At 38.9% G+C, this 24336-nt stretch overlaps 1 protein-coding gene across 7 annotated transcripts in view; it reads right to left on the reverse strand.

Annotated features, from left to right (window-relative positions):
- The window catches only part of MGAT5 (alpha-1,6-mannosylglycoprotein 6-beta-N-acetylglucosaminyltransferase), a 220187-nt gene that overhangs the window by 114312 nt on the left and 81539 nt on the right, over positions 1-24336 (reverse strand). For 4 of the 7 annotated variants that reach the window (XM_061608943.1, XM_061608941.1, XM_061608945.1 and 1 more), the window contains one exon: positions 12301-12694. In XM_061608943.1, the coding sequence (XP_061464927.1) occupies positions 12301-12541 (241 nt within the window). In that variant the 5' untranslated portion in view covers positions 12542-12694. Of the gene's footprint in view, positions 1-12300; positions 12695-14529; positions 14623-17994; positions 18189-24336 lie in introns of those variants that run through there. The other 3 variants (XM_061608946.1, XM_061608942.1, XM_061608944.1) reach the window with 3 other exon arrangements.

Genomic DNA, 24336 nt, shown 5'->3' on the forward strand with positions numbered 1-24336 from the left:
CTCTGTGGCCAAGGCATGGTTTTCTGGGCCAGCCATAGGGTGGCAAAGTCAACTGTTGGTTCACAGCTCGGGCTCAGTCAGTGGACCACGGTGCAATGGCTTGGCCACCGAGGGATGTGCTAGGATAGAACAACCCCTGTTGTTCCAGCAAAGTTTGGTGCGAGCTGTTCCATATGTCCCAGTCATTCATCTGGGTGGCAATGACCTTGGTTTGTTGAAGGGCAAGCCCTGATGTTGCAGGCATGCCACGACTTCCGTGCCGTCAAGCAGAGTTGGCCTCAAGTTCTGTTGGTGTGGTCTGACATCCTACCACACAGGGTGTGGCGCTACTGTGGGAACCCAAGGGGTATTGATAGGACGGGCAAGAAGGTCAACCGACAGACTGGGTTTACTCTCCTTGGATAAGGGGATTTAGTTATACAGCATCCAGACATAAGTCAGGACAGGGTTGAACTTTATAGGCATGATGGCATTCACCAGACTGATGCAGGTAACATTTTTTTGGCAGACCTGCAGAGGTTTCTGCGAGGTTTGGTCCTTGGCAATGGGGTAAAGAATGTCTAAATAGAGATTTGACACCCTTTTGTGGCAGGAAGGTGCAGGAAGGGAAGCTAGAAGGGACAGCTAGGTGACACCCTTAGGCACCTTTGGGGGTGATTGGCGGATCCAGAGGTCTGCCCTTCAGAGCTGTACGGCTTGGAGGCAGGATATGGGCTGCCTTTGGGGGCAACTTACCTCATCCACCTGGAGTTGTACGGCCCGGGGGGTGGTGAAGTTACCTCATCCACCCGGAGTTGTACAGCCCGGGGGGTGATGAGATGAGGCAGGGGTAGGGGCAAGCAGAATGGCTCGCCCTTGCCCAGGCAAGGGTGGGTGCCCAACAGCTGTAATTAGATACATCAATTATAACCTAGCTCCCACACCTAGGTTTTACCTCTGCTGGTTATTTTAAGTTTAAAGTTTAATAAAGTGGCCCTTAGTTCAACCCAGCCTTGGTGTCTGTGTGTTTATTTCAACCTTCGGCCGCAATAGGTGGTGTCGCCATTAATGTGGAGCAAGGCAGAAGGTGGAGGACAATGGCATCAGAGGAAAAGGCACATTTAGACATTGTGCTCTACCTTCTGCCTTGCACCATACTTGTGGTGACACCACCTTCCTACTCTCCCAGGGCCTGTGTGGCAGGACTCACCAGCAGAGTGGCCATTTAAACCTCCCTGCAATGTAATGTCAGCAGTGTATATATTGTTCTTTCTATTGGAAAATGAAAATTCCTTTTAGGATGGGTCATAGTTCAGTGGTAGAGCACATGTTTTACATGCAAAAGGTCCCAAATTTAGTTCTTTTTATCTCCAGGTAGAGCTAGAGGAGGATCCTGCCTGAAATCCCAGAGAGAGAGCCACTTGTAGTCAGTGTTGACAATGCTGTGATAGACGGTCCAATGGTCTGATAAGGCAGCTTCCTATGTTTCTGTACTAATGAGTTCAATACTCCTAAAAGTAAATACATGAATAAAAGGGGCTCCAGGCACCCAGTGTCAGCAGTAGTGAATCCTTCCAGGGTCCCAGCATTTACCCAAACCTGACTTGTGGTGACCCTGTGTGGCCCTGAAATATAGTTAATCAGTTAATTTTACTGGATTGTGCCTTTTGGTCCAATAGGGAATCCCAGGGCAATTCATAAGATACTGCTAAGGATTACAGTACATCCTTAGAACATCATAATTAAACAAAAAACCCATACAAAAATAAAGCCACAACTTTACAAAACACCACCCATATAAAACCTGGCATTGTCAAGGTCTAGGAAAACATAGGTTTTTACTAACTTTAAATAAATCACAAGAAGAAAGCATGGCTAGCCCTGTTTTATGACTATGTTTCTTGAGGCTATCCACAGACATCTGGTTGACCATTGGGAGAACAGAGTGCTATACTAAATGGGCCTTCTTATGCGACTATCCCAATCTGATATAAGTATCCCAGGCAATGCTAACTTCAGGATCTTGGCATACGTGTGCATGGGCACACATATGGTGACATTCCATGGCAAATCCTTGGGTCCCAGACATTAAGGTTTTTAACAATGCCTGGAGGGCACCATGTTGGTTATCTCTGGTCAAAAGTAAGATATGGCCGACATACTGAAAAACCTCTCTTTCCTCTCGTGTAAAGTGCCCTTCAGCTGCTGGCCTGCCATTTTAACATATATTGGCTATTCGTTCAGTTTGCTATGAGAGAAAAAGGCTTTGGAACTGAAGAACTGGAACATTTTGAGAAGAATCTCCCTGGCAAAACTGAAGGCTAGTATTTGGTTTTCAGCCAGTGGAAAGGCTGAGCTCACTGTGGTCATTGCCAGCTATTAATATGCTACTTCTTAACTTTGAAAATTTTCCCTGTAAAAAATAGAAAGACTGAAATACCACATTTCAGCCACAAAGTGGATGATGCTTCTTTGTTGCTAGGGACAACCGCCTGACATGACATTTAAAGAGGTTGGGGAGCTCCTGCCGTGTATAGTGTGGTTACAAAGCCCAATTTCCTATAGCTATCGTTGTTGGCTTTTTCAGTCATTGAAATAGGGAAGTGGGAGGGGCTGTGAGAGAGAGGATGTGGAACATGTCTGACTTAGCAATTTGATCTTATTTATCATCACAAAAATAGCTAGGGCCCTAGACAGTGGGAAGTTATGGAGATAACGGCAATTCTATTTTTTTCCATTGCTGGAGATCTAGAACAAGACGTACCTTCAATTTAAACAACATAAGAAGCTGCCTTATAACTAGTCAGGTGCCAGGGCCTTCCTTCCCTTCAAGCTCATTGCTAGCACACAGAACCTCCACTTACCTGGGAGTAAGCCCCACTGAACTCAATGGAATTTACTCTATAGCAGGCACATGTAGCCTCCCACCACAAATTTAAACCAAAGCTGTCCCTGGCCATATCCACACTAGATCTATATTTCACTTTGGACAGTCATGGCTTCTCCCAAAGAATCCTGGGAAGTGTAATTAGTGAAGGGTGCTGAGAGTTGCTAGGAGATGCCCTGTTCTCCTCACAGACCTTCAATCAGAGTGGCTGACTGTTAAACCAGTCTGGCCACTGGAGCTCTCTCAGTGGAACAGAAGTCTCCTGTCAGCAGCCTTCACAAACTACACTTCCCAGGATTCTCTGAGGGAAGCCATGGCTGTCTCAAGTGAAATCAAAGTCTGGTGTGGGTGTGGCCCCCTGATTAGCCAAGCCCACCAGCTGTGAGTCTGGCTTTTAGAACACTGACAGTTGGTTCTTACTGGGCATGCCCCGTATTATCATCCAGCCAAAATTTCTTAAATTAATTAAAAATCAGCCAGGCATTTTTTTAATTTTTAAACTGCAGAAGATGAAGGTCAGAGTATGGGGCAAGGTAAGTAACAGGATTACAGGTACTCTGTGAACATGGCTGGTTTTTAATGAATTTCAACAGATTATGAGAACTCTGACAGAAAAAAGTCCAAAAGGGCTCTGGGTTTTTTCTCTCCCTTTAGACTTTGAACTCTCTATTCTCTCCTACTGTTTTGTGTATCGCCATGAAAATTTACAGGGTTGTTAAGCAAGCGTTTCTGATTTCAGGACTATACGTTTTGTAAGGTTTTGTTTTGAAATGAGCTTATGGGAAGCATCAGAATGGCATGGGAGGAATTTTCAATTTAACATTGCGGAATGTGAAAAATCCACGCTGGCTATAGTATATAGCCACTCTCGTGGCTGTATAATAAGAACAGCCCTGCTGGATTAGATCTAAAGCACATCTAGACCGGCATTCTACTCTTATAGCTGTTAACCACATGGCTAGATGTTTATAAGAAGTCTATGAGTACATTTGGAAAAGTACAGTAGACAATGCACAATTTTGAAATCCAAGAATCATAATTTTTAAACAGTTACAATATATTATTATTTAACTATACATACATCAATATTTTTAAATCTGGCCAAGCTAATTTTAAAATTCTATATGGTAAAGAAAACCCACCTGATATGCTTTATACCCTCTGACCCCAAAGTTCGCTCAATAATGACATTTTGAAGGCACTTTTAAGAAGGCAGTTAAATTATATATTAACAAGATGCAGTATATTAAATCTCATGCTTTTAAAAGCCATTCTGTTTTGGATGGTCAAATGCAGTTTTTGAAACTAACTGATAACTTTACTACTACATGAAGCCTCATTGGTACTGCATTTTTCACAAAACCTCAAGACAAAATTCTTTAGTTCAAGAAGTAATCATTATCACAACACTCTTGTGTCACCGGAAATATCATTTTCCAATAGGCATTGTGCATACCCAGCTACATGTGAATAAAAACCATGCATAAAATGTTTTGTTATTATTAAAGCCAATTTTTTTATTAAACTTCAATACCTGCTAATAGAGCAATCCAAATGAGGGGGAGCCAGCGGGGGGGGGGGTGTCGGAGGAGGAGCCAGCAGGAAGCTCCGCAGCATCCACTTGCCGAGCTGCCAGCTGGGCTGAAAGCAGGCTCCATTAGGAGATGCACATGGGAGCCGCAAGGGAACTACCAGGCAGCTAGTGTTCCCCATAGACCCCCACTGCATTATTTTCTTCCGCTGATCCTTTTGCTGGCTTGTGCAGCTGGGCAAGCTGAGCAGGCCCTAGCCAGCTGGAGAGGACTAGCCTCAGAAGAAGGCAATGGTCTTAGGTTCTGAAACAGTGATTAATATTAGAAATTAAAGGCCTCTTTTTGAAAATGACAACTAAAAAAACAACCAAGGCCCAGGGGCGAAGAGGTTCTATTGATACACAGGAAGAGGATATACCCCCAGAAATGTTTCAAAAAATAATGGAAGGGATTAATGCTATAAAACAGGAAATGAAACAGGAAATGAAAACTGAATTGACAGATATAAAAGACTATATTAAAACACAAGTGGATGAGATTAAAGGGACAATTGGGCAAATAAAGGAAGATGCAAAAAATACTAAAGAAAAGGTACAAACCTTGGAGAATAGAACAGATATACTAAATCTGGAACTAGAAAAAAATTTGGACTATTTAGCTGTGACTGAAATGAGAAATAAAGAGCATTGTTTGAGATTCCGTGCAATCCCTGAGGAAACAGGTGAAGACATTAGAGATAAAATTGTTAATGCTTTAGTAAAATTTCTGGACTTGAATGAAGATAGGATGGAATTTGAAATAGACAAAGTTTATAGAATTAACTCCAGATATGCAACAATGAAAAAAATTCCAAGAGCTGTGCTTGTTCATTTCGTAAAGAAGACGACCAGAGATATGGTTTTACAGCAACACTTTAAATATACCTTTAAAATTGATGGTAAGGAAATACTGGTGATGAAGGAAATTCCTATTAGACTTTTACGTAAGAGAAAAGAATATGCTTTCCTTACAGAAAAACTTAAGCAATGCAAAATTCAATTTAGGTGGGACGTTCCAGAAGGAGTGATTTTTACATTCAGACAACAGAAATACAGACTGAATACTGTTCAAAAAGCAAGGGACTTCTTGAGAAAAGCTTCAAAAGATATGGAAGAAGATAAACTCAAAGATATGGATATAGTTCCTGGGAAACAAAGTCAACAAGGATATGCAGAGGAGGGGAAGGAAGATGATGGATCAAAAGGAGCATCAGGCAAATTTTAAAATACACGCTTAATGATGGATTACAAATACCTAACTTGGAATATAAATGGAGCCAACACGGCGCAGAAGAGAAAGTGTTTCATTATTTGAAAAAATTAAAATTGGATATAATTTGTTTACAAGAAACTCATATTCAGAAGAAAGATTCCAAATATTTGATTTGTAAAAATTTGGGTGAAGAATTTATTTCAGCTGGACCAAAAAAAAAAAATGGAGTTGTTCTCTATATTAACCCACAATTGCTTCCTAAATTGGTATTATTGGACGATAGTGGTAGATTTGTGGGGGTTGAAATTACTTTACAAGGTACAAACATTTTGATAGTGGGTATTTATGCCCCCAATGAAGATAAAACAAGGTTTTATACAGGACTTATGGAAAAATTGTCAGAGTTTTCATATGAGCATTGGTGTGTCATGGGTGACTGGAATGGGGTAATCTCACCAAAAATTGATAGGCTTTCTGAAAAAAATATCAAAGAGACACAAGGTAAATTACCGAAGATTTGTTTTGAACTCATGGAACATTTAGAATTGGTGGATACCTGGAGATATATAAATGATAATGCAAAGGAATTTACTTATTTTTCAGAAAGACATAAAACATTTTCGAGGATTGATATGATTTGGATGTCAAAAATTTTAGCGAAGGATATTTTTAAAATGGATATATTACCAAAAACTTTTTCGGACCACAATCCTGTGATATTAACTTTAAAAAAAAAAAATCTTGGATTTAGATGGAGACTAAATGAATCTTTATTACAGAATGATAAAGTAGTACAAGAATGTAAGAAGAAATTAAAGGAGTTCTTTGAATATAATTTATATAAAGGAACAAGTGAAAATATTGTTTGGGATACTAGTAAGGCATTTATGAGGGGATACTTTATTAAATGTAATTCTGAATTAAAAAAAAAGAAACAACAGAAAATGCAATTAATTTTGGAAGAAATAAAACAAAAAGAGGAAGAATTGAAAAAGAATCCAGCTAAAGTTTCTATTGTAAATCAAATTAAAATGTTACAGAAGCAAGTATCAATGTTGACAGTTAGAGAAATTGAAAGGAAATTAAATTTTGCTAAACAAAGGACTTTTGAATTTGCAAATAAACCTGGGAAATGGTTAGCATATAAATTAAGAAAAGAACGTCAAAAAAATATTATTTTAAAGATACAAGAAGGAGATGAGACGCTGACAGATAATGTAAAAATTAAAAAGATTTTTCATCAATATTACTCAACATTGTATAAGTGTCAAGAAATTCCATCTGAAAAAATAGAAGAGTATTTATCTAAACAGAATTTGCCGAAAATTACAGATTTTCAGAGACAAGTTATTAATGGCCCTATTACGTCAAGAGAGATATCTGAAGCTATAAATAAAATTAAATTAGGAAAGGCGCCAGGACCAGATGGGCTATCTGCAATGTATTATAAATGTTTGGAGGAAGAACTCTTGCTACCCTTACAGTCTACAATGAATTCTATTTTGCAAGAGGGAAAGATACCGGATAGTTGGAAAAATGCTAATATAACATTAATACCTAAAGAGGACCAAGATTTAACTAAAACAAAAAATTATCGGCCAATATCTCTACTGAATAATGACTATAAAATTTTTACAATGATTTTGGCTGAAAGATTGAAAATAATATTGCAACAATTTATTCAGGAAGATCAATCAGGGTTTTTACCTAAAAGACAATTACGTGACAACGTCAGGAATGTTTTGAATGTGTTGGAATATTTAGAACAACGAAATGATAAACAAGCAGCTTTGATTTTTTTAGATGCTGAAAAAGCATTTGATAATTTGAATTGGAAATTTATGTTCCAGGTTTTGGAGCAAATGGATTTTGGAGACAACTTTATAAAATGCATCAGATCGATTTATACATCACAGAAGGCCCAGATAATTGTTAATGGAGACTTAACGGATTCATGTGAAATACAAAAGGGTACAAGACAGGGATGTCCATTATCTCCCCTTTTATTTATTCTGGTTTTAGAAGTGCTGCTTAGAGATATAAGGCAAGATAAAAGGATTTCGGGATTAAAAATAAAAAAAGAAGAATATAAATTGAGAGCATTTGCTGATGATTTGATAATTGTACTAGAAAACCCTTTGGAAGGAATTCATATATTGATGGACAAATTAAAAGAATTTGGACCGTTAGCAGGATTTAAGATCAACAATCAAAAAACAAAGATGTTGGTGAAAAATTTAACTTTAAGGGAACAGAAAGAGTTAATGGACAAGACAGATTTTACAATAGAAAAAAAGTTGAAATATCTAGGCATCATCATGACAAATAAAAACTCAAAGCTGTTTCATAATAATTACGAAAAATTATGGACAGAGATTAAGAAAGACTTGCTAAGATGGGATAAACTACAACTGTCATTAATGGGTAGAATATCTGTGATAAAAATGAATGTATTACCGAGAATGATGTTTTTGTTTCAAACAATACCTGTAATATCCTCTGATTTACCTTTTAAACAATGGCAAAAAGATATTTCTAAATTTGTATGGCAAGGAAAAAAACCAAGAGTTAAATTTAAATTACTTCAAGACGCTAAAGAAAGAGGAGGACTGGGATTACCAAATTTGAGACTTTATTTTGCTGCCTGCTGTTTAGTCTGGATAAAGGAATGGATCTTATTGAGGAATAAAAGACTATTGGATTTGGAGGGCCACAATCTGAAGTGGGGATGGCATGGATATCTATGGTATGACAAAGTAAAAGTAAACGTAGACTTTAACAATCATTTTATAAGACGTTCTCTGTTGAAAATATGGAATAGATACAAACCAAGGTTTTATTCGAAAATACCATTATGTGTCTCAAGTCAAGAAGCGTTTTATAGAAGAGAAATGTCTGGAAAAGAGAAATGGTTAACTTATCAAGAACTATTAGAAAATGTACATGGAGAATACACAATGAAAGAGAGAGAACAATTGATAAAGGAAGGATATAGTTTTCATTGGTTTGCCTATTTACAATTGTTAGAAAGATATAAAATGGACAAGAAAATGTATGGGTTTGAAATAAGTAAATCTGATTTTGAAATAGGTTTGTATACAAATGATGAAAACATAATTGCAAAAATGTATAAACTTTTATTGAAAATGGATATGGAGGAAGAACAAGTAAAAGAGTGCATGGTAAAGTGGGCAAAAAATTTTGGTCATAACATACAAATGGATCAATGGGAAAATATGTGGAAAAAAGGCTTGAAATTTACATTATGTTATAATCTTAAAGAAAATTTTTATAAAATGATGTACCGTTGGTACATGACTCCAGAAAAGCTGTCAAAAATGTATAGTAATGTCTCTAATGTTTGTTGGAAATGTAAACAACAAGAAGGATCTTTTTATCATATGTGGTGGTCATGTAAAAAGGCGAAATTATTCTGGGCACAGATAGGTAGGAAGATGCAAAAAATTTTAAAGATAAATATTCAGTCAAAACCAGAATTTTTTTTACTGGGTTTTATGGATAAACAAATAGAAAAGAAATATGGAAGAATATTATTATATATGATTACGGCAGCAAGATTATTATATGCACAAAAGTGGAAAATGGAATCAATACCAACAATGGAAGAATGGCTACTGAAATTAATGGACTTAGTAGAAATGGATAAATTGACGTGTTTACTTAGAGAAAAATCGACAGATACATTCCTTAAGGATTGGAAGCCTCTCTTGGACTTTTTGTCGAAAGATCAAAATAAAATGATGATACTGGGATTTGATGATTAATTAAGACAGCTTATGGAGAAAAGGGATTCTGTATGTACATATTAAGGGACAGGTTTGATGTATATTATATACTTGTAGCTGATCTGTGACAAATCGGAAGTCAACCATTTTATTTTTATTTTTTGTTGTAGTATTGTTATGTTTTTTCTTACTTTGTTTTGTTTGTTTTTTGGAAAAATTTGAATAAAAACTATATAAAAAAAAAAAAAGAAGAAGGCAATGGTAAACCTCCTCTGAATACCTCTTACCATGAAAACCCTATGACTACAGCCAAAAAAAAAAGATTCATAGGGTTGACGTAAGTTAGAATCAACTTGAAGGCATATAACAACAACAATTCTGCAAGAAGAAGAAGAAGAAAAAAGGATTCATAGGGTTGACATAAGTTGGAATCAACTTGAAGGCATATAACAACAACAATTCTGCAATAATAATAATAATAATAATAAATCTCCCAGATGTCATCAAGATTGAAGTCTATGTTTCATACTGAAGTGAATGATGAAACTTCATAACTTCAGTATTTATGTAAAGACAGGTAGAAGGAGTTTAGGCTCTTTGGAAGCCCACTGTGAATTGTTTGCATGGCACTTTGAGGGAAAAGTAGTTCGCCTCCGTAGCAATCTTGATGCCCCATCCACGTTTACTTTAGTCCCCAGTGAGGTGTCCAGTTCAACGTCTGCCACAACTTCTTGAGATCAGTTTCAGTTGATGTGGCCTGATGACGTAGACAAGGTGCTTGCGATGATGTGGCCACCAACGGGTCCTCTCAACCCTTGCCCTTCTTGGCTTATTAAAGCTTGCCAAGGGGGAATGACCGAGTGGATCCAGGGTGTGGCCAACGTGTCCTTGCGGGAGGGAGTGGTCCCATCCACCCTGAAAGAGGCAGCGATCTGACTGCTCCTGAAAAAGGCCACCCTGGACCCATTGGTCTGCGACAACTACCTACCAGTCCAAATGCTCCCTCTTTAGGAAAGGTGATCAAGAGGGTTGTGGGGCAGCAACTGCAAATACTCTTGGATGAAACAGATTATCTTGGCCCATTCCAATCTGGATTCAGTCCTGGTTATGGAACTGTATTGGACTTGGTCGCCCTGATGGATAACATTTATCGGGAGAAGGACAGGCGGAGTGTGAACCTGTTATTCTTACTTGATCTCTCAGCAGCTTTTGATACCATTGACCATGGCATCCTTCTGAGCCAACTTGGTGAGATGAGTATCAGAGGCACTGTTTTATAGTGGTTCCAATTGTTATCTCCAGGGTCATTTTCAGAGAACAGCATTGGACAACTGTCTTTCGGCCCCCGGCACTTGTACTGTGGAGTGCCACAGGGTACCATCTTCTCCCCAGTGCTGTTTAACATCTATATGCAGCCCTTGGGAGCAGTCATTAGGAGATTTGGGGTGAGGTGTCAGCAGTACGCTCTATTTCTTTGTAACATCTGAAGTGTAAGAGGCCTTACAAGCCGTGGGCCAGTTCCTGGACTCGGTGGTGGGCTCGATAAGGGCCAATAAATTGTCTGAATCCTAGCAAGATGGAGGTGCTTGTTCCTGAGTTTGGATAATTGGTCAGTTGCCTGCTTTGGATGGGATCTTACTCCCTCTGAAAGAGCAGGTTCGTAGTCTGGGGGTGCTCCTGGATCCATCTTTGTTGCTAGAGGCCCAGGTGATCTCAGTAGCTAGGAGTACCTTTTACCATCTTTGGCTGGTAATACAGCTGTGGCCATTTCTGGACCAGGATAGCCTGACCACTCTTGTCCATGCACTGGTACTCTCTAGACTGGACTACTGTAATGTGGGGCTGCCCTTGAGATTGGTCTGGAAGCTGCAGGTGGTGCAAAATGCAGCAGCGAGACTGCTCACTAGGGCAGGGTATTGCCAACATGTTACCCCGCTGCTGAAAGAATTGCACTGGCTACCCATTAAGCTACCAGGCACACTTCAAGGTTCTGGTTTTAGTGTACAAAGCCCTATACAGCTTGGGACCAGGATACTTGAAAGATCGTCTTATCCCTTATATACCCAGTTGATCACTGCACACTGCAGGTGAGAAGGGCCTCTTGCAGATACCACCTTATCAGGAGGTCCGTTCTGCACAATATAGGAAGTGGACCTTTAGTGTTGTGGCACCAACATTTTGGAATTCCCTCCACTTAAATATTAAATAGGCGCCATCTCCGTTATCTTTTTGGCACCTATTGAAGACCTTCCTTTTTCAACAAGGCTTTTAAGTAGATACCTTATCCCAGTCTGCACCTGTGCTGAAATTGCTTTTTAAGATGCTGTTAAAGTTGTTTTATAAAGATGTTTTGTTTTAATATGTTTTTAAGGATTTTTAAATGCTTTAAAGTCTTTTGTTTTTAAGTGTTTTTAGTGTTTTTATCTGCCGTCCTGGGCTCCTCCTGGGAGGAAGGGTAGAATATATATTAAACAAACAAACAAACAAACAAACCCTAATGTTCACTCTCCCTGTAGTTCTCCAAAACTGAACACCACTTTACCTTCTTTCCTGCCATCATCTCATTCCCTTCCATGCCACATGCCCAGATATCCTTAATAGTCAAGAGTGCTGGATAACTGGGGTGACATAGGTTCAAATCCTGACACGATCATAAGATGTTCACTGGATAACTTTGGGCCAACTCTCAGCCTAACATATGTCATATGACTTTTATAAGGATAAAATAGGAAACAACCATGAGTCCTTTATTCTCCAGGGCCTCTGACAATGGGACAACGTGCTTGATTGGTCTACTGATACTGGAGATGAACTACAGAGGATGCAACTTTGTGTCTACAAAACCACAAAGAATTACAGGTAATTCTGATTACAACAGCGAGCCGCTATTAGGAAGCCTACTCACCATATGCAGTCATGGTCCCAACGTATGGCCCATCCACCACATTCCTATTCTCTTCTGCTAGTGCTTTTATGTATCTTTTGCTGAGGTCCAGTATTTGTTCACGAAGCACTGAACTGCTTTCATGCTGAGTCTTCTGCTGGATAGTAAAATGCAGGAGCATCATTCCCCAAATGAAGCCAAAAGTCACCAGAAAGAAGCCAAGTTTCTGAGAGGACAACTTCCATGGAGTAAAAAATGCCATGGCTGTCTCACCAGCTCTGGAGTCACTAGAAGGGTCTTGCAGTCCAAACCAAGACCTCAGTTCATAGCCCAGGCAAGTAACAATCACAATTCCGGAGCTATTCACTCTGCTTCTTTAGTGAACGTACCATCTCCATTCAATTCTACTCTGATGCTGTAAGAGAAAAGAAAGCATATGGTAATTGAAAGTAGCCATTACCCCTTTTTCAAAAGATGTTTTCATGATTACATTCTAACTCCACTTTCTTCACCCCCAGAAACAACATTTTTTTGTGTGAATTTGTAATTGCTATGAATCAGTATTTTATTACCCAAGTGACGATATAAGGAGTCCAGGAAATATTTGGGAATAAATCAAGAAATGTGTCTTTAACAGATATAGAATCTACTTTCCAAAACACAATATCTAGATAAAGTAAGTTCATATACCAAGAGTGAGGTGACTACACACAGAAAAATTTGGGATGTGCCAATACAACAATAGTTGTGTTTCTTCCAGTCAACGAACAGACACAAAAAAGGGTTTGCATTATTTCAACAAATAAAATAGGGGGAAAACATGTGTTCTTTATTTTCCAGGGCCTCTGGCAATGAGACAACGTACTTGATTGGCCAACTGATACTGGAGATGAACTACAGAGGATGGAACTTTGTGTCTATAGGTAATTCCGTTATACTCAAGATGCATATGAAGTTGCTGGCTACTTAGAAACTTAAAAGAGTCACTTTCCGTGCAACCTTTATCCTACATCACATTGCACAGAATGTAGTCATATTTATTTTATTTATTTTAAAATATTTCTATCCCGCCCTTCTCCCCTATAATAGGGCACTCAGGGTGGCTTACAAAAATAAAATCAAACATGTACATAATAAAATTGTAAACAGTAAAATCACAAAAACATTAAAATAAATTAAAATACATAAAATAAAATTAAAATACATACAATACAATACACACACACACACACACATATATACACACACACACACGTATACATATATAGGGAGTGGTACTAAAGGGACTACAAAGGTAAAATTTAACATGGAAGGCATAATATCAGTGTCAGGCTCTACCTTCAGTCCCTCCCAAAGGCTCTCCGGAACAAGATCGTTTTCAGAAGTCTCCGGAAAACCAACAGAGAGGGAGCAGAGCAGACTTCTTGGGGTAGAGTATTCCAAAGCTTGGGGGCCACAGCTGAAAAAGCTGTCTCCTGCATGCTTGTCAGTCTAACCTCTTTCTTTCCAGGCATCCAGAGGAGACCAGAGGCAGATGATCTTAAATCCCTGGCAGGTACATATGGGCATAAGCAGTCCCTCAGGTATATTGGTCCAAGGCCATTTAGGGTTTTAAAGGTTTGAATTGGGCCCGGAAACAAATTGGGCACTTTGAATTGGGCCCGGAAACAAATTGGGAGCCAGTGGAGTCGATAAAGCAGAGGGGTGATATGCTCCCTGCACTGTGCTCCAGTTAACGTTCTGGCTGCTGCATTTTTAACCAACTGCAATTTCCGAACCGTTTTCAAAGGCAGACCCACAGAGAGTGTGTTACAGTAATCAAGCCTTGATGTCACCAATGCATGTGTCACTGTGGCCAAGTCAACTGCCTCTAGGAACAGACGCAGCTAGTAGACCAGTTTGAGTTGGCCAAAAGCACTCCTGGCTACCACAGCCACCTGATATTCAAGCAGCAGGGCAGGATCCAGGAGGACTCCCAAACTGCGGACCTGCTCTTTCAAGGGGAGTGCAACCCCATCCAGAACAGGTTGCAACCCTATCCCTGGGGCAGTTTTTCCCTTGACCAGCAGTACCACCATCTTGTCTGGATTAAGTTTCAGTTTGTTAGGCAACATCCAGCCCTTCACAGCCTCCAGGCACCAGTTTAGGATGAGCACTCCCTCCCTGCAATCAGGTGGTAGGGAGAGAGAGCTAAGTGTGATCAGCATATTGATGACATTGCACTCCAAATCTCCTGATAACAACATGTACCTTTGAAAAAGCAGCACATTATTTCCAGAACTTTTCTTAATGCTTTTTTCTGATGTCCCAACTTTAGCACAATGGAGAAAGGATTAAAGTTGTGTCAATTCTTGCTTCTTCTCTCTCCCCACTCAGGATTCTCCTTGGAAATAAGTTGGGTGTGAGCCTTGGGTTTCTGTCAGTTTCCCCAGTTCTTCCCCTATCCTCTTAACTGCCAGTAGAGGCAAATACCTGAACTGGCAGATCTTGTAGTTACTTCAGTGCAAGATTTCTTCTGCCTCAAGAAGACTTCAACATTAGGAAAATCTTGTGTTTGCATCATAAATGGAATGTGCTGCTACCACAGTAGTCCATGGTGTGCTACTCAAACTGCAAAAAGTCTGCATGTTTGAATGCTCTCAATGGAAGAAAGTTCTCTGCGTATCAGAGAAGGGTCCCAGGATGGTCTTATCAGTGATGTCCTATTGAATAGGTGCAAGAAATTATGTTTGGGACAGGAGAACGTTCAAGCATACTTTATACTAGCAAGTACATCTCCAGATGTCATTGGAGATCATTCCCCACCCCATCATTCTTAGCTAAAGGCCAATGGCCAGAGATATTGGAAGTTGTAGTCCAACAATATCTGGAGACTTAAGGTTAGAGAAGACTGATGTAGGTAGTTTTGACTTCCAAGAACAGCATTTAAAGTTCCACTCTGTGATTTTCATGGAAATATAGTTTAATATTGTATTTTTAAAGAAGATGTACAGTCTAAAACCAATGAGTGAGTTTCTTGTAGATAACATTTTGAAAAGTGGCAATACAATAAGGAATAACCATACACTGTAGAAAACTGATAAGATTGGTAATAAGTGACTTCCTCCTGGACCATGCACCTGATGTAACTGATTGTGCAGCAGTTGATGCACAGTTAAAAAAACAGATGCTTAATTCATGGGGTGGGGGGAGGAAATAAGTTTTCTTTTTAAAGTTACATTCTCTGGGTTGTATTCAGCTAAGTCCTACTCAAAGTACATCCACTGAAATTAATGAACCTGAGTTAGTCATGTCTATTAATTTCAATGGGTCTACTCTGGGTAAGACTAGCATTGAATACCACCCTCTGAGTTTTTTGAACTGGTGTCTGGACACAGCACTGAACTAGATGTGAGCTAACAAGCTGAGGCTCAATCCAGGAAAAACAGTACTATTTGTCAATAACAATGTTGAACCAGAATTCAAAGCACAACCACTTATGAAGGGAGCTGCACTTCTTCTAAAGAATCAGGTAGACAGTTTGGGGGTGCTCCTAGAGTCAGCACTCCCTGGTGCCTGCTGTGACTAATAGGAGTGCCTCTGCACACTGTCAACTGGTGCCTTTAATTTAAACTGTGGCAAAGTCACTGTACTTTGATGACCAGTATTAAACTTTTAAATTGGGAATTAGGTTAGTCAATGACACAGGGTGGAAACTTTCCCATGCTTTATTTTTCCATGGCAAATTTTCCATTTCATAAGTTCATTAGTAACAATGAATGGAGACCAACTGCAAATAAGTTATTAGGCAAACTTGGCAGTTTCAAAGTTTTTAGCTTTGTTTACAAAATGCAAGTAAAACAAACATGCTAGATCTACAGCATCAAAACATTTTCTGATGCAAGTTACCTTATGCAAATTACCCAGAAAATTTTCCAATCAAAATTTCCTGGACTGGGTTCAGGATATCTTTTTTAGCTGACTTATTTGGCTATTTTATTATGTAACACTGCTCAGAGTACTGAAAATTAACTAGCCTTTCCAGCTAATAAGCAAATGATTAAGAAATAATGGAGTAATTATTTATGAGAACATGACATGTTATTTTTCCCATTCCTAGGGCTGGCCCCATCATTTGGCAGAGATGTTCGCCTCAGGCAGATGATTTTAGATGTCATGAAAGTGCAGCAAATTGTTAGTTGTTACTGTATTTTCACTGCCAAGGAGAGGGAGGGGCACTTGTGGGATTTCCTGCCTCGGGTGCCAAAGTAACTTGCATCTTGAGTTAAGGAGCGGGGAGGACATCATTTGCTGCTCCACCTCAGGCAGCAAGATTAACTGGTCTAGAATGCTTTTAAGTTAAATAAATACAGTGTCTTAGGTTAGTCAAGTCATGTTTCTTCATCTACATGCCATAAAAAGCTATTCTCCCATGTTTCCATCATGGACCCCCCTCCCCCCTCAAATCTACAGCCATTGTTGCAGGATCATTGCTTGTAGCCAATTCATATTATCTGAAAATATCTCAATATAAAAGGCTCATTGAAGCATACCGGAAAATAAACTGAAACAGGCCAGAGGGAAAGAAGGGAAACTTGCAAGTCTGATCATTCAAGTCATATGTAAGGAGCAACCTTTAGTTGCACAACACTGTGTTTAGTTTCTAATTGCCAAACCAGAGAAAGCATCACTTTCAAGTTGCCTCATGGTGAAGATAGGCCAGATAAAAGCCATTTAACTATAAATCTGAACAATTATTTAAATTCCATGTTTATAAGCCAATTTATGTGAATAAGGCAGTGCTTGTGGCATTGAACAGGCATTTCTTTTGCACCTTCCTCCTTCAAAAAAAATCCTTTCCCTTCTTGATGTCAGATGGCAATCCTCCTTTCCATATTTGCCATCAAATATGGTTTTAACAATATCTGCTACATAAAACGGCTAAAATATCCTATGCAGAGAGATGAGGAGAGGCAGATGGCCTGAATGAGGCTAAACTCTAAATGCTCGGATCTATACCCAGGGTCGATTTGATTTAAATCAAATTGATTTAAAACATGATTTAAATCACTTTTCTGAAGGACTCACTAGTTTAAATCACTAGTGAGGAAGATTCTATTTAATCATCATTTTTTAGTAGAAGTACATTATTGTTTAATATAACCTTAATACATATTCAGAGATGTAGGTTTCATTAGAAGATAAGTACACACTAAACAATTATTCTAAATTGTTTTCAGATTAATTTTCATCAAACAATTGGAAGATAATTTGGTCATTTTAGTACTAAAGCAGAATGAACTTGTGGAGTCATTCAGGAGATGAACCAGCTCCAACTGTTCAATTAATCATGATATTTTTGTCATGATGTGCCAGAATCGCCATCACTAAACAGGCTTTTAAATTGTACTAATAAGATTTTTATTCTTCTGGCTAGTTTTCTTCAATAACAACATTAACACAACATGCACATGGATTTTTGAATGGTTAACTATTTCAGCTTTTAGATAAATGTAAATTTCTTTAAAAAATAAAATTTAGGCAAATTCAACCAAGTCAGCATGAGAAAGTTAAAATATTGGGTGGTACAGTTAAACTCAGTCTTCTTCTTCACCTTTGTCTTCCTAATATATTGTCTGGAAAAGAAGTACAAGCTTTCCTGCTTTTTCAGTTCCCAACTTATTTCTTAATTTAGAATGAATTAGTCCAAAAGAAGAAGAAGAAATCTCTCTATACCTGCAGAAGAGGCTATTGCTGTGAAGCTGGATTACCATTTCAATGGTCTCCTCTTGTTTAGATCTACTCCATCTTCCCAAAATTCTCTATTCATTGACCTCTGTCTTTGCACTTAGAGAGCGGCAAGGCCGAGAGTGAGAGCAAGAGGGGTACACTTCCTGTATACCACCTGCAGAATAGGGCTGATCAGGTTATCTCCCATCTACATAAACCACTGTTAAAATATTCATAGAATATAGTTAGGAGTTGTATAACTAGTATTCATGATGATATCTTTGATCTAGGCTCTTTTTTACTAATTGTTTTAAAAATTGAAATCTGATTTAAAATTTAATTCAATTTAATTTAATTTTAAAAAATCATTGATTTTTATCAACCCTGTCTATACCTTACATGCGTGTGTGTGCACGCACACACCTTCCTTCTCCCTAAAAAGACATGTATCAGAACTGGCAAGGAAAGATGTTTAGATAATGTGACATAAAATCACTTTTAACCCTGAGCAAGCAATGTAATTTTATTTTCAGAAAAAAGCCATCTCATTTGTGCTTAGAGTACTATTGAACTGGCCTGTGGCAACCCACCCCATGATTCTAACAGATACAGGAGTCCTTGGTTGCACTGAGCATCTTGAAATCACTCCAATTTTCTGTCAAGCATGCCATCTTACTCAACTTAGTCTCACAGAAATGAATCCATCAGCAGAAACTTTTCTCATTGTGCAAGCAACTGATGTTTTATTTGTTCTCAAATCATCAGTTGTGTACCCCAATGGAGGCTTTAAAATAAAGAGCTGTAACTCCTCCGCTTGAGGGTCTAACTCTAAGGATCCTCCCATTACTTAAGATCACAATTACAAAGTTTTAACATTGTTAAATTTATAGTAGTAGTGCCCAACAGAATCGTTCTGAACTACTTAAGGCCAGCCTTGTAATTGGCCAATCACCTAAAACAAGCAGGAATGCCCCTGGAAATGTGCCCTGGAAAAAGACTACAGACTTGTGATTGGACAGTCACCCAAGGAAATGCAGGAATGCCTCTAGAAGAACACAATGGGAAATTAGAGAACACTTGACCTCCATGACATCCTTATGATGAAGACAAAAGAGGTGATGCCAAGAATAAGATATTGCATATATGGTTTTAATGTAACATTTATGGAAATTTTTAGATACATTTTTATAATTGTTATATTCTTTCTTTTTGTTTTGTATATGATTCATTTTGTTCTCATGTTATGTATATTGTTTAGAGATTTATTGTTTAGTTATGTTTACTTAAAATGTGAATTATTTTTTTTATTACGTAGAATTTATATTGATTTTTTATGTTGTAAACCGCCCAGAGAGCTTTGGCTATGGGGCGGTATACAAATGTAGTAAGTAAGTAAATAAATAAATAAGCCCCTGGAAAGAATACACTTGTCCGAAATGCTCCCCCCCTTCATCTTCTAGGCTTGAAGAGCTAGCAGAAGAATTCCACATCAAGCTGGTCTCAGCACCAGTGACTACTTTCCGAGCTATTTCCAGAATGATGTGGACATCTGGATGTTAACCAGGATCTCTTCATTTTTCACTGTGCCATACAAGTAGGGTTACAATCCCTTGTTCCAGAGCTGTAAAACTAATTACATGGGAACTGTAGGGATTGGGAGGGGGGATTTTATAGGAAGGCCCCTACTACTCTGCTTCAGTCTGCATCATCAGTCTTCTTGTACTAGTTCACAGAGCCAACTGTATCATTGTCCTTAGATGCAGACCAAGACTCGGATGATGATACTAAGGGACCTAAATGAGCCAGTGTGGTATATAGGTTAGAGTATTGGACTAGGACTTGGGAGCCCAGGGTTCAAATCCCCACTCAGCTATGGACTTCACTGGGTGACCTTGGGACAGTCACTGTCTTTCTGCCTGTCTCACAGAGTTGTGTTGTGACGAAAAAAATATTTATTTATTTAGACTATTTCTATACCGCTTAATATATAAAAAGATCTCTAAGCAGTGTGCAGAAAAGTAAAACTACAAGAAGTATTATAAAAAATGCACAAAACCATAACACAAATACATACATAATGGAAGTTATTAATAAATAAAACCCACCCCCCAAAAAATGGACAGGGGGAGATTCATGTATGCCAACTTGAGCTCACTGGAAGAAAGGTGGGATATAAATGTAACAATAACATACATATAAAACGAATGAAGGCACTTATATGAAAAAAATTGTTTCTTCATGAATTCTGATTAAAAAACAAATCCACTGGGTAGAGATTTTCAGTAGTCCAACATGGGGGGGGGAACTGCTATCTGAGAAGCAGACTCTGGCCTACTCTGAAACCTCATGCCAGAAAGAATCTAACATGCCCCAGGATTCTCACTGAAAGAGTTTTCAATATCCCTTCATTCTTGTAATAACATTAATTAGACAGAAAATTAAAATAAGCATTTTACTAGTTAAGTTCCACACTTCCCCCCCATTTCATGGTTCTACCGGAAAACAGCAATGTAAACTAGCTAACTGAAAAGTATATGACAGTCTGAACATTTTTGAAAAGGGGAAAAACTGCAGTCAAAACTGAAAAAATCTCAGGTTACAATGGGGAGGGTCAACCTACACAAAGCCTAGTTACATAACTTCAGACAGTATCTGTACTGATAAATTCTAACATGGTTGGACTGGACTTCAGAGCTGGCTAGCAGAACCTAATGCTTGAGGCTACCAGGCCCAGTCATATATTGTGGACCTCTGATTAAACCTTGGATGGTAAGAGATTCAACATCAGCATGCCACTATAGAACAAGGGAAATGGTATGGCCCTGAGTATCAAGTTCTTAATCAGCCATTTTATTACTCCACAGCATATCTCTGTAGAGCAGAGATTAAAAAAATACCCACACACAACCACCACTACATATACTAATTTCTAAGGGTGAGAATCGAATACACTAAAGAGCCACAGGCACTATAGTGATAGCAAGACTAGACTATACAACAAGCATTTTCAAAGCTGAACAATAATAGCAATAAGATTAAAGACACAGAAGACTGGTCAGTGTTGCAAAACAATGCAATACTATGCAAGAGCTTGAAAACCAGTGAGGGGCACATTAAAGTCACTGTTAGAGATAATGCACAACTTAATTTGTAAGAAAGCTCCAACATACTCAGAATAAAAATCTGTGATTATGATTGTTTCCTGGCTGATCATTCAGATGAAATGCTCCACTCTTTTGCTATGAGTTTAGCTAAATTGACACTTGAGTTAAAACTCAGAAGTGGCTCTACGTATTTAGGGAACAACAGGGAAAACACAAAAATGGCTCAGATGAAATCAAGCCTGCTCAAAGTTCCAGGAACTAAGACTATGAAATCTTGTATCTAATATTAAAAACCTTGGGTATAACTAAGCTAAGGTTAAGAAGGAATGTGCCTGTGAATGCCAGTTGCTGGGAATCACAAATGGGGAAAGAGCTGTTGTGCTCAAGTCCTGCTTTCAGGCGTCCCATAGGCATCTGGTTGGCCACTGTGAGAAAGAATGCTGGCCTACATGGGCCATTGGCCTGACCCAGTAGGCTCTTCTTAAATCAATAGGACTTAAAAGTTCTTAACTTTTACTAGGTTGTGTCCATTTTATTGAACCATCTGAAAAAGTTTCTAAAGAAATCCTGCATCTAGACTAGAAAAAGCCATTCAAAGGCCAGTTCTCACAACACAACAGCTAACCATTTTTATTATTGTCTAAAAAAGAAAACAATTATTTGCCTTAGCATAAGTGCTTTTATTAAGGTAACTGATCCTGTTTCATAAGATTAAAAAAACATTAGCAGCAATTTTCTGCCAACTGATCCTTAACATTGAGTTGCCCATGTCGCCTCCGCAAAGTAAATCTTTAAAATGTAATCTTATTACACAGGTCTAAAAATAAATTGTAACTACATTTGCTACCTACTATAAACAATTTCACATAAAAAGAATGCTTAATTTAATTTATTCTAGAAGAGTGCACCAGAAGCAGATGACATAATATGCTCATTTTTTCCATCAAGATTTGAAGGATGGAGAGCTATTACATGCTATAAATCTGGTTAAAAGCACTTTAAGTACTTTGATGGCTTCATCCTGAGATGTGCTCAGTAGATACAACTTCAATCTGACCCTAAACATAAAACAGTAGAGGCATACTTATTACAGACACACACTCCCTTTCTCTAAGCCAGACTGAACTAACACTGTCAAAAGCTTCTAACAAAAGTCATGTGGCTATGAGGAAAGCAAACTTACAAGTGCAGTTGCTTATCAGCAAGACCGAATGGCGCTGTGATTTTCCCCCTTGAAGCTGCTTCCTGGAGGTTTAACCAACTGATTTCAATCAATCAATCAGCTCTCTCATCTTCTGACTTCAACTGGTTTAGTTTCTAAACATCTTCATCACTTTAATGCATATGTGGAGGTGGACAATAATATCTATCATAAAGCCATCAGTATATCTTGGGGATAGGGCTGTAGCTCAGTGGTAGAGGCCATGCCTTGAATGCAGAAAGTCCCAGATTCAATCCCTAGCATTTCAGGTTAGAGGAAGAGTCCTGTCTAAAAACCTGGATAGCCATTGCCATTCAGCATAGACAATACTGAGCTAGACAGACCAATGGTCTAACTTGGTGTAAGGCAGCTTCATGCATTTGCCTGCTGATTCATGGACACTTCCTTCCTTCACCATAGCCCAGCCTTGCAGAAAGAAAGCTGTACTCGCCAGTCAATCCCAACTGGAAGGCATTTTGGTAGAATAGGGGCCAGGTTCAGATACAATGGAGGCCCCACATGAGCACCTTAGAATCACTGAGGGATGCCACCAGGCTCATGGCTCAACAGGACTCACACAGGCACACAGTTTGATAAAGGGCTGTATTCAGTTTCAATGTAGCACTCAGGCTAAAGTTCCAGCAGTACCAGGATATCTCCTTGCACAATGGAATGATCTCTCCTTCCCCTGCACAGCTCCTAAATCTCTGCTGGGGATTCTCCCAACACTCTAGAGCAGATTTGGGGACAGCATGGAGTGTGTGGGGGGGAGGGGGGAATCCCATTGCACTACACATGCAGTAATCCTTGCACTAGCACAAAACTTTAGTTGAATACACCCCAGTTTCTACACAGGAGACTTTTATGATGCCATCATGGTTTGAGCCAGAGGCAGCCAACATGATGCCCTCCAGATATTATTGAATTCCAAGCTCCCATCAGCCCCAGCCAGCATAGCCAACTGTCAGGAATGATGGGAGTTGTAGTCCAACAACATCTGTCTGGCACTACTTGGTTACATGATCACACAGGCGTTCTTGCTTGTTTTGAGGTGCCCCAGTGAGGCATATTTACTTTAAGATTCTATACAATATCACAACTCTATTTTGGCTTGCTGCCTGCGCTTAGAAGCTAGTCATATCACAACGTATATACAGACACATACACTAAATGAAACTTTTAGATCAGAATCAACTTCCCTTTCTTCTACTGCACCAGCTTCCATTACATGAAGTTTACAAGAATTACCTGCTTTGGCAGCAGTTTACCGCTTTGACAGCCTCTCTGATTTTTCTAGCTGATAGCATTAACTACAAAACAGAACTCCTCCATTTCCCCTATGCTGGCACTCTCCCCAGACTGCCAGACAGTTTGGGGAATAGCAGAAATCTTTTATTGCCATAGGAAACAAAATTGAATGAAGTAGGAAAGAAAATTGATTTTAATGACTAGCTGGATGAAAAGCTATCCTCTCAAAACAGAACTTCCCTGGCCCATTTACTGCACAATGTGGAATTTTACAACAACCTGTGGATTTCTTAAGAGTCTACTCTGTTGCTTCTACCTGCTAATATAGTTCAGTTTGTTAAACATTAGGAGCAAGCAGCTCTACAACCCCTTTCCCTTAAGAAACTGACCAAGGATGACGCAGATTTATTTTGTCTAATATTTGCAACATAAATCATTGCATTCTAAAATACCAATTTCTTCCTACTTTGAGAAAATGACCTGGTTTGCACATCACAGCAAGCCAAACTATGGCTTGTAAGGACCGCACAAACATGTGAGCTCCCAGGGAGGAACAAAGCAGGGGTATTTTTTAATACTCCTACATTGTGGTGAGAAATACTGAGGTTTGGCTAAGTGGGTCATCCAAATCCAGGCTTGTGGTTAAGGTCACTAACCTTAGCCAAGATTTATTCAGTGAGTAACTATCACTAAATACATCAAATTCATATTTCCTTTTTAAAGGAAACTTAATAGTAGCTTTTACAAATGTCATTGTGTCACATCAACTGGAGCACATTAGCTATTTATTACTTT

Source organism: Rhineura floridana, chromosome 2 (genome assembly GCF_030035675.1).
Source record: "Rhineura floridana isolate rRhiFlo1 chromosome 2, rRhiFlo1.hap2, whole genome shotgun sequence".
Classification (NCBI taxonomy): domain Eukaryota; kingdom Metazoa; phylum Chordata; class Lepidosauria; order Squamata; family Rhineuridae; genus Rhineura; species Rhineura floridana.